The sequence below is a fragment of the Jaculus jaculus genome, chromosome 4 (genome assembly GCF_020740685.1).
Source record: "Jaculus jaculus isolate mJacJac1 chromosome 4, mJacJac1.mat.Y.cur, whole genome shotgun sequence".
Taxonomy (NCBI): Eukaryota; Metazoa; Chordata; class Mammalia; order Rodentia; family Dipodidae; genus Jaculus; species Jaculus jaculus.
Window position 1 is genome coordinate 37,101,258 of NC_059105.1, and position 11,919 is coordinate 37,113,176.

General features: G+C 41.7%; 1 protein-coding gene across 1 annotated transcript in view; it reads right to left on the reverse strand.

Moving 5' to 3' along the window:
• The window catches only part of Nbeal1 (neurobeachin like 1), a 203,095-nt gene that overhangs the window by 158,765 nt on the left and 32,411 nt on the right, over nt 1–11,919 (reverse strand). The window contains exon 5 of the mRNA XM_045147952.1: nt 5,674–5,755. Coding sequence (XP_045003887.1) covers nt 5,674–5,755 — 82 coding nt within the window. The remainder of the gene's footprint in view (nt 1–5,673; nt 5,756–11,919) is intronic.

The following is an 11,919-nucleotide window of genomic DNA, read 5'->3' on the forward strand; positions in this document are numbered from 1 at the left end:
AATAAGTATATAGAAATACAAATTGTGGTTCCCTTGTGCCAGAGTGTATGTATGCAGAAATCCTTTCTCCTGTATAGCAGACTAAATGACACAACCCTTAATAGGAGTACACAGGGATTGTCAGATATGAAGGGCCCTGGAGAAGGTGGGATGATGATCCAGAAGCTGCTGAGAGCTCAACACTAACACAGACTTAAAGCATACCAATCAGGGCTTACAACCCATAACCCACAACCCCATGGTGAATACCAGCAATCCCACTGAGGAGGGCCCTCAGTGGAATAGGGGCAGGGAGGAGGGAAATGATGGTACTAACTAACATATGGTTAGTACATACAACCTTCTACTTAATAAAAATAAATAAATAAATAAATAAGCTGGGCATGGTGGTGCATGCTTTTAATTCCAGAACTTTGGAGGCAGAGGTAAGAGGATCACTATGAGTTCAGGGGCACCCTGAGACTACATAGTGAATTCCAGGTCAGCCTGGACTAGAATGAAACCCTACCTTGAAATAATAATAATAATGATAAAATAAAAATATCTCCCCTCTCCAAGAGGATGATTGGAATCAGTTACATACACAGATAGATAGATAGCTATATATATATATGTGTGTGTGTATATATATATACACACACACACATACATACATACATACATACATATCAGAAAAGAGCTAGCTTTCCTACCCTAACGCAGGTTACCAAATGGGATGTTTTTCAATAGCCTACAACTCTACCAGGAACAAACAGGGACACAAAAAGAGCTTCTTGAAAGAGGAGACTGACAATCCTGAGAAGGTATGCTGGCACCCTCTTTGACAGCTCGAACTTCATGATAAGGGAAAAAAACCATATATATCAGGATGGTTATTTTCAAATCTTGGATACATATATGTGGATGACTCCAACTAAAGGTCATTTAAGCCAAATGATACCCTTATGCTGAGGACAAAAAAAAAAAAAAAATTGCTCTCTCAAAATATCAAAGTAATGTTAGTTTTCTAGGATGGGTTCCTTCAGACTTGTGCCAGAACATCATTACCCTACAACCATCAGAATGGTTTGCTATTGAAGGGACGCTAAGGCCAAATGTACTCTGGGCCATCCCCAATGGCACCCAATGGTTCTGTGGTAGCAACCTTTGGCCCTGGTTACTTCCAGGATGGATTGGAAGATACATCCTAGGCTTTCTCTGGGTGCAACGGTGTCAAGTAAAAAACCTTAGAGTGTCCAGCCAATTTACAGGTTTTAAAACACCAATGGACCAGAGTGTTTTTCAATAGTATGATCACTCAGTCTCAATATTTCTTCCATCTATTGGGTTGGAAGATGTCATCTGACACATAGAAACTCTCAGAAAGTTACCCAAATGCTTTAAATGACACAGCTGAAGTAATATCGCTTCTTAGTTCTGAGGTTCAAAGGATGAGAAAAGCCATCATATAGAACTGCATGACTCTAGATACTCACTGCAGCTCAAGGTGGCGCATGTGCCATTATCATGTTTGAATGTTGTGTATACATTCCTGATAACACTGCTAATGTTTCATTTGCTTTACAAGACCTGCATAAATAGATGTAGACTATGTTGGATGCTATGGTTCAATTCAATGAACAGTTCTGGGAGTAGATCTCAAGTTTTTCAAGGTTGAAGAAGATCATACCTATTATAATCTTCACAGTTATTTTGTAAATCTTTGGCCCTTGTATACTCAACTGGTGTTTTAACTTTATCTCTACTCACTTAAAGGCAGTTCACACCCAGATGGTTATATAGCAATCCAACTACATCTACACTGGCCCACTTGAATGACCACTGAGAGCAGAACACTTGCCTCTTCTCATAGGGCTATCTAATCCTACCTCACAATACTAGATACCTCCATCTCTGAGATAGGACCCATGACTTAGATCCAAGTAATGTGGTATCTAACTGATAGGTTTCTCCCTTGGGGCTTTAGAACAGCTCCCCTCTCTGGAAAATACTGTAACTGCCACATCTCTGTGCCCCATTCAGAAGGAAGTAGTTCACAATCTGATGTCATCATCCCTTTTCCTCTAACAGTACTTACGAGTGTGTCTTTTCATAAGAGGAGGTAATGTGGGGGGTGCCAGGATGGCCCTTAAAAGGAGGGACCTTAAGACATCACACCCTCTTCACGCCTATCTCAGCTTGCCCTGCCTGTGCCAATCTTGGGATTTAGTGTTTGCCCATCTCATCCAATCATCTCTCTCTCACATGCACCCCTGCCCAGGTATAGGGAGCTTTCTCCTCTACACCCAGGCCAATTGGCTGGGACACCTGGTGTAGGTGTATCCAGGTGGTATGGCACAAATACTAATCCCCCTGGATCCATCGAGAGAATGGGCCATTTTTCTCTCTCTCCAGAGCTGGCAGAAACATTTTTTGGGCTCTGTCCCACCCCAGCAAGGCAGGAAGACATAGTTTTTCCTTTTTACTTCTAGCTTCACGCTGTGTGTGTGTGTGTGTGTGTGTGTGTGTTTTCCCTGAGACAGGGTCTCACTCTAGCCCAGGCTGACCTGGAATTCACTAGGTAGTCTTAGGGTGGCCTCGAACTCACGGCGATCCTTCTACCTCTGCCTCCCAAGTGCTGGGATTAAATGCATGCACCACAACACCTGGGGCTACTCTCTTCACTTTAGATCATTCTTGGAAGTGCATGTTTTAAAATCCCTTCCCTTGTCAAATTTATTTTTATTTATTTTGAGAGAAAGAGGCAGAGAGAGACAGAGAAACAATGGGTGCACCAGGGCCGTCAGCCACTGCAAACAAACTCCAGATGCATGCATCCCTTTGTGGCACATATGCAACATTACATGCTTATGTCACTGTGTGTCTGACTATGTGGGACCTGGGGATTCGAACATGAGTTTTTAAGCTTTGCAGGTAAGTGCCTAACCACTAAGCAATCTCCCCAGCCCAAAATTCCTTCTCGTTTTTTCCTAAGATCCATATGGGCTCCTGAGCTACACATGCCTACATGGGCTTTTGGGCTCCACGTGGCATACTTCTCTTCTTCCCCACTTCATCTTCCTTTACTTCTAGTTTTCTCCATTCCCTGCTCCTTTGTAAGAGCTGGATAAGGGCTGGAGAGATGGCTTAGCGGTTAAGCGCTTGCCTGTGAAGCCTAAGGACCCCGGTTCGAGGCTCGGTTCCCCAGGTCCCATGTTAGCCAGATGCACAAGGGGGCGCACGCGTCTGGAGTTCATTTGCAGAGGCTGGAAGCCCTGGCGCGCCCATTCTCTCTCTCTCCCTCTATCTGTCTTTCTCTCTGTGTCTGTCGCTCTCAAATAAATAAATAAAAAATTTAAAAAAATAAAATAAAAAAAAAGAGCTGGATAAAATGTGGTATTTTAAAAATCAAATAAATAGATAAAATTAAAAAAAATGTGGCTGAAAAGATGGCTTAGTAGTTAAAGTACTTGCCTATGAAGCCTACAGACCCAGGCTCAAATCCCCATTATCCATATAAAGCCAGATGCGCAAGGTAGTACATGCATCTGGAGTTCATTTGCAGTAGCTAGAGGCCCTGGTATACCCATTCTCTCTGGTTCGCTCTCTCTCTCTTTCTGTGCCTCATTTCCTTCTCTCAAATAAATAAATGAATAAACAAATAAATATTTAAAAAAAATAAAATAAGCTGGGCACACACCTGTAATCCCAGCACTCAAGAGGCAGAGATAGCAGGATCGCCATGAGTTCAAGGTCACCCTGAGACTATATAATGAATTCCAGGTCAGCCTGGGCTACAGCAAGACCCTACCTCAAAAATAAAAAATTAGTGCCAGGCGTGGTGGTGCACACCTTTAATCCCAGCACTCGGGAGGCAGACGTAGGAGGATCACCATGAGTTCAAGGCCACCCTGAGACTCCATAGTGAATTCCAGGTCAGTCTGGGCCAGAGTGAGACCCTACCTCGAAAAACCAAAAAAATAAAATATGATAAAATAAAAATTAAAAACTAAAAACATAAAAGAATTACAAACTGCATCATTAAAAAAAACAACATTTAGTTTGTACGCGGTGGCACACATCTTTAGTCCCAGCACTCAGGAGGCTGAGGTAGGAGGATTGTTGTAAATTCAAGGCTAGCCTGGGGGTACACAGTGAGTTTCAGGTCACCTTGGGCTAGATTAAAATCCTTCCCTGAAAAATAACAACAACAAAAAAAGCTATTTATAAGGCTGGCTCAGCAGTTAAAAGCACTTGCTTATAGAGCCTGATGGGCTGGGTTCAGTCCCCCAGGACCCACATAAAGACAGATGCATAAAGAAGTGAGTGTGTCTGGAGTTCACTTGCTAGAAAGCAGGAGTCCTAGTGCCACCCATATTCTCATATTCCCTCCTTCTCTCTCTCTTCCTCCCTCTCTCTCCCTCACTTCCAATCTCTCCCCTTCTTTCAAATAAATAATTTTTTTTAATTTTTTATTTATTTATTTGAGAGCGACAGACACAGAGAGAAAGGCAGATAGATGGAGAGAGAGAGAGTGAGCGCGCCAGGGCTTCCAGCCTCTGCAAACGAACTCCAGACGCGTGCGCCCCCTTGTGCATCTGGCTAACATGGGACCTGGGGAACCGAGCCTTGAACCGGGGTCCTTAGGCTTCACAGGCAAGCGCTTAACTGCTAAGCCATCTCTCCAGCCCAAAAATATTTTTTATATAATAACACTTAAATTAAAATACCAGCTAGGGGCTGGAGGCACGGCCTAGCAATTAAGGTGTTTGCCTGCAAAACCAAAGGACCCAGGTTTAATTCCCCAAGACCCATGTTAGCCAGATGCACAAGGGGGCGCATGCATCTGGAGTTCATTTATAGTGGCTGGAGGCCCTGATGCTCCCATTGTCTCTCTCTCTCTCTCCGCCTCTTTCTCTGTCAAATGAATAAATAACAAAATAATAAAAACTAAAATAAAATACAAATCGGGTGTGGTGGTGCATGCCTTTAATCCCAGCACTTGGGAGGCAGAGGTAGGAGGATTGCTGTTTGTTCAAGGCCACCCTGAGACTACATAGTGAATTCCAGGTCAGCCTGGGCTAGAGTGAGACCCTACCTCGAGAAAAAAAAAAAAAAAAAAGCAGCATACATTAATAGCTACTTATTTACCTTTATTTAGGATGTATGAGATTTCTGAAATATTAAAGGTAAATATAACTATCTTACCAATTATTACCTTCTTTGAAAAGATTTAACTATGTTGGCTGTAATTGTGTATATGTGTGTTTTGACGTTGGGTTTTGCTCTAGCCCAGGCTGACCTGCAAATCACTATGTAGTCTCAGGGTGCCCTCCAACTCACAGCAACCCTCCCACCCCTGCATCCCAAGTATTGGGTTTAAAGGCATGTGCCCCCATGCCCAGCTTAACCCTAATATTTAAAAAGTAAAACCTTGGGCTTGAGAGACAGCTCCATGCTCAAGGCAGTAAAACCTGATCAGCACAGTTTGATTTCCCCATATCCACATCAAGTCAGATGCACAAAATGGCACATATATCTGGACTTAGTTTGCAGTGGCTAGAGACCCTGGTGTGCCCATTCATTCTGATTCTCATTCTCTCTTCTCTCCTTAAAAATAAACAAACAACTTAAAAAAAAAAGTAAAACCTAGCTAATCTTAATAAAGCAATAAAAAGTAATATTCACACCTACTTGCTGAATGTAGAGGGTTGTCATGGTGATAACATGATTAATGTAAGAGCAAGTCCCAATTTCTTCCACATTTGATAGATTCCTATGAGATTTAAAAGAATCACATGATTATTACACATGAATGATAAGCAGTATGATGCTCATGCATTCAGCTTAAATTATGAGAAAAGATGTTGGTAAACAAAATACAAATGGTATTTGCCAAAATAGAAAATCAATATGGTTATAAATATCTTCTTGTAAAACATGTTTACAATGTATCTTATAAGGTAGTATCTCAGAGTCAATTTTCATCCAATTTACTCCAGAAAATTTAAAAAGCAATACAAAGTAGACAGAAGAAAAAAAATCACCAGTATTCTTACAGCCCAAACATAAGCAATGATTTTCATCTAGATGCCTACAAGTTTTCCCTGACAGATTCTTGAGAACATGTCTGGAGGTTCTAGCAGAGGAGTGCAGCTACTCATACACCCTTGACCAAAGACAAATGTTCCTCTTTCAGGAAGGGAGGGATGTATACAGAGCTGTTAAGAACAGGACACCTGCTTAGCCAACCAGATCAGCTGAATCAACCATGGCATCAATAGGATAACAAACGTTGCAGCCAGTTTGCTCTCACATCCGCTAAACAGATTCTTTTTTTTAATTTAAAAAATTTTTTAATTTACTTATTTATTTATTTATTTATTTATTTATTCATTCATTTATTTATTTGAGAGAGACTAAGAGAGGCACAGAGACAGAGAGAGAGAGAATGGGCACATCAGGGCCTCCAGCCATTGCAAACGAACTCCAGATGCATGTGCCACCTTGAGCATCTGGCTTACATGGGTACTGGGGAAATCAAGCCTCAAACCAGGGTCGTTAGGCTTCACAGGCAAATGCTTAAGCACTAAACCATCTCTCCAACCCCCAAAACAGATTCTTATTTATGCATATGGTGTGGCCATTACAAGACACATGTGGTTTTGCTGTTTTCTAGCTTCTTTTTTAGACTTATATCATGTTTCTTGAAGATTATTAAAAATCTTTAATACAGGGTGGAGAAATGGCTTAGTGACTAAAGGACCTGACTGAAAGGCCAAATAACCCAGGACCCATGTATGCCAAATGCACAAGGTGGCACATGTGTCTGGAGTTCGTCTGCAGTGGCTGAAGGCCCTGACACACCTAATTTCTCTCTCTGTCTTTTTTTTTTCTCTCTCTCTCAAGTAAATTTAAAAAAAGTTTTTATAATCCTTAATATAAGGGCCATTGGATCTTTACATATTCTATTAGGACATGACATTATGTTGAATTAAAGCAGTGGGCCAATAAGTATTTGAGTTACAACACATAATATGCTAATTTGATACATATAAAGTCTGATTCTTGGCATAATTTTATTTTTATCTGTGTCTATGTATGGTATATGCATGAATGTTCATATTTGTGAGGATATAGATGTGTGTGCAGGTACAAGTGCATGTTTGTGCATCTGCCTGTGAAAGCCAGAGACTGATGTCAGGTATCTCTCTCACAAATGGCTCTTCACCCCTTGCTTTTTGAGATAGGTATCTCACTGAACCTGGCTAAACTACCGTGGTAATTTGAATGTATGTCGCCCATACACTCAGATATTTTAGTAAAGCTTATACCTTGGCTCTCTAGACACCTGGCTGGAGGCATTATCACTGGGGGCAGATCATGGAGTCCCAGCTTAAGGTATGTTTGGGGGCATATCTGATTTCTAGCCTAGATCTGATTTGGAAGCAGAGCAGTTTGCACCCTGGGCTCCTGCTGCTACATGTTTTTGCTTGTCACATTTGGTGTTTGCTGGCTGGTGATGGTCTCTCTCTGCTCGGATGTATGGAAGCAGCTTCCTCTGCCACTGATGAAAACACCCCCTAGAACTGTGGGCTTGGCGTAAACCCCTTCCTCCTATAAACTATGCCTAGTCTGGATGCTCATCCCAGCAATGAGATGTCTGTAACAACTAGCCAGCAAATCTTGAGGATCCTTCTGTCTCCACCTCCCCAGCTCTGGGATTGCAAATGTGCGTGAACATGCCCAACTTTTACATGGGTACCAAAGATCAAACACAGGTCCTCATGTCTGCATGGCAAGCAGCTTATCCTCTGAGCCATCTCTCCAGGTCCTTCTGACAAAATTTTTTAAAGTATGATGCGGTAGGGCACGCCTTTAATCCCAACACTTGGGAGGCAGAGGTAGGAGAATCACTGTGAGTTCAAGGCCACCCTGAGACTACACTGTGAATTCCAGGTCAGCTTGGGCTAGTGAGACCCTACCTCAAAAAGAAAACTATAACATGATACAAAGAATAAAGACTCTGCCAAAGGTTAAGGCAAGAGAAGGAGTGGTATAAGATTTGAAAAGGCATAGCACAGGACAATGTTAGGGTGTTGAAAGTATTCTGGATGGCTCTATAATAATATTCACATGACTCTCATGGAAAATGCTAATAAAAATTTAAAAAAAATAATAATAATATTCACATGACAATATTCCTTTATCAAAACCACAGAACTGAGCCTGGCGTGGTGGTGCACACCTTCAATCCCAACACTTGGGAGGCAGAGGTAGGTGAACTGCATTGAGTTCAAGGCCACACTGAGACTACATAGTGAATTCCAAGTCAACCAGTACTAGAGGGAGACCCTACCTCAAAAAAAAGCAGTGGGGGCGGGGGCATGCTATAGAGATGGATCAGAAGTTAAGGCACCTGCCTGCAAACCCTAATAACCCCAGTTCTGGGTTCAACTCTCTAGTACCCACATAGAGCCAGATGCACAAAATGGCACATGCATCTGGAGTTTGTTTGCAGTGGCTAGATGCACTGGTGTGCTCATTCTCTCTCTCTCTCCCCCTGCCCCCTATGTGCTTGCAAATAAATAAACAAATACTGTAGTAAAGAAAACCACCACAGAACTGTGGCTGGGTATGGTGGTGCACGACTTTAATCTCAGCACTTTCAGGAGGCACAGGCAGAATAATCACTATAAAATCAAGGACAACTTGAGACTACATAGTGAATTTCAGGTCAGCCTAGGAAAGAGCAAGACCCTACCTCAAAAAAACAAAACAAAAAAATGAGGAACTGTGAATCCTAATGAACACTACAGAGTTTAATCAAACATTTGTCAGAACGTATAAAACTATGATTGGGGAGATTGCTCAGGAGGTGAAGGTGCTTGCTTACAAAGCCGGCCAACCAGGGTTCCATTCCCTAGTATCCACATAAAGCCAGGTACACAAAATGCCACATGTGTGTGAAGTTCCTCTGCAGTGGCAAGAAGACTTGCTATTCTTTCAGTCATCTAATATAAATAAAAATATTAAAAAAAAAACTTGTAAAGGACTGGAGTTTAGCGGTTAAGGCATTTGCCTATGAAGCCTAAGGACCTGGTTCGATTCCCCAGGACCCACGTAAGCCAGATGCACAAGGGGGTGCATGCATCTCGAGTTCATTTGCAGTGGCTGGAGGCCCTGGCATGAGCTTTAGTTAATAGTATATTGACATTGAATGTGTTACACTAATAATGTACGTGGACACGTATAGGCTTATTCATGTGTGTTCAAGATGTACATGTGAATATCAGGGGTCAATGCCAGGTATCTTCCTCAATTATACTCCAACTTACTTTTTATTTTCATGGTAGGGTTTCAATCTAGCCCAGGCTGACCTGGAATTCCCTATGTAGTCTCAGGGTGGCCTTGAACTCTTGGTGATCCTCTGGTGGGATTAAAGGCATGTGCCACCAGGCCTGGGTCTCCAACTTACTTTAAAAAAATTTTTTTAAATTACTTTTATTTGTAAGCAGAGAGAGACAGGAAGAGAGTGAATGGGTATAGCAGGGCCTTTAGCCACTGCAAGCAAACTCCAAATGAATGTGTCACTTTGTGTATCTGACTCAATGCAGGTACTGGAAAAATGAACTGGGGTTATTAGGCTTTGCAGGTAAGTGCCTTAACCACTGTGTCATTTCTCCAGCTTCCAACTTTTTTTTTTTTTTTTTTGGTTTTGCAAGGAAGGGTCTCACTCTAGCCCAAGCTGACCTGGAATTCACTACGTAGTTTCAAGGTGGCCTTGAATTCTTGGCTATCCTCCTACCTCTGCCTTCTAAGTGCCCGGATTAAAGGCATGAGCCACCATGCCCGGCCCTAAAACATTTTTTTAAAAAAGAATTTTTTGATTCCAGTGAAATTATACTACACATTTAACAGAAGAAAACAGCAAATTCAGTTTCGCAGAAGCTACCCTCCGTCTACCCAACTAAACCCTTTTCTCTGAGCCCTCACAATTCTTACATTACTGCTTCTTAATTTTAAGGATGCAGATAAGTGTGAACAGAAGTATGCCTAAAGTTTATGGAGCACCTAAAGAGGGATGAAATGTTCAGCAATTCTTGTTTAATAATTCCTATAATCAAAGCAATGAGCAACTAGGAGCAAAGTGACAGAAAGCTAAATTAAGAACCTGGTCACCTATTAACTATAAAATATCAATAAAACAGTGCATCATACAGGAAGTATTAGCACAAAATTTTTAGATGGGTGGTACTGAGAAGTGACAGAGGAGTGCTCAGCACTGAAATATCTCAATCACACCTTCCATGGCTCAGGGTCCATTGTGGAAGAGGTGGCAGAAAGAATGTAAGAGCTAAAGAAAGGGTAGGACTCCTTACAATGTGCTCCCCCAGACACAAAATGGCCTGGATATCCATTACCTCACAGAGCCTGACATTATCTATACAAAACCATCATAAGAAAAAGAAAAGATCATGACATCAAAATAAAAGAAACTGATTGAGAGGGGGAGAGGATATGATGGAGACTGGCATTTCAAAGGGGAAAGTGGGGAGAGGGAGGGAATTACCATGTGGTATTGTTTATAATTATGGAAGTTGTCAATAAAAAAATAAATAAATAAAAAGTTAAAAAAAACTTTTAGAAGGTTAAGTCATTTGAATCAGAATTTCTATAAGGAACAAGATTGACATATGTATTTTTTTAGATAAGGTCTCAGGTAGCCAAGGCTCTTCTTGAATTTGCTACATAGCCAACAGGTATCATTAAAGAGAGATCCTTCCTCCTCCTTGCCTCTGTCTCCTAAGTGATGGGATTCCAGTTATGAACTAACACATCAACTTGAGCTTTGTTTTTGTAACTAAGCTTTGCAGTTGAGAATGAAGCACATCAAAATTTAAGTACCAGAGATGTAAGCTATAAATACCTGGAAAACATGATGACCTACAGAATTACTGTACTTTAATTGAGAAACTAGTCAAATGAAAATAGGTAAAAAAGTAAAATGTGTTTTTGCCAGGCGTGGTGACACACATCTTTAGTCCCCAGCCCTCGGGAGGCAAAAGAGGATCACCATGAGTTCAAGGCCACCCTGAGACTGCAAAGTAAATTCCAAGACAGCCAAAGCTAGAATGAGACCGTACCTTGAAAAACCACACACACACAAAAGTATTTTTAAAATTACAATAAAAGATAATAAAAACGTGTATAGAGAAGCTGGAGTGTAACCCAAAGGAAGAGCATATCCTAGCATGTGTGAAACCTGTGCACAAGTGTCAGCACCACCAAAAATACCTATATGCACCTGTGGGTGAGAACTACACAGCCTCGAACTCACTGTGACCCTCCTACCTCTGCCTCCCACATTCTGGGATTAAAGACGTGCACCACCACACCCAGCTTATATTCATTTATTTATTTTAGAGAAAGAGACAGAGCAAGAAAAAACTGGCATGTCAGGGCCTCAGCCACTGCAATTGAACTCCAGACACTTGGCTACCTAGTGGGCTTGTGCAACCTTGCACTTGCCTCACATTTGTGCATCTGGCTTACATGAAATCTGGAAAGAGATAGAACCTGGGTCCTTAGACTTCGCAGGCAAGCACCTTAAGTACTAAGCCATCTCTCCCACCCATTATAGTATATTATTTATTTATTTATTCATTAGAGAGAGAGACTGGGCATACCAGGGCTTCTAGCCACTGCAAAGTACAAATACATGTGCCACAATGTGCATCTGGCTTACCTGGGTTCTGGGGAGTCAAACCTGGGTCCTTAGGCTACATAGGCAGGTGCCTTAGCCACTAAGCCATCTCTCCAGGCCCTGTCACTGTCTTTAAAGTCACATTGAAATCCTTGGTTGACAGTGAAGATACTCAACAGTGGACACTGCAAGCCTTATAATTGGACAGCAAGGCCCAATGAGCCAAGGGGTGC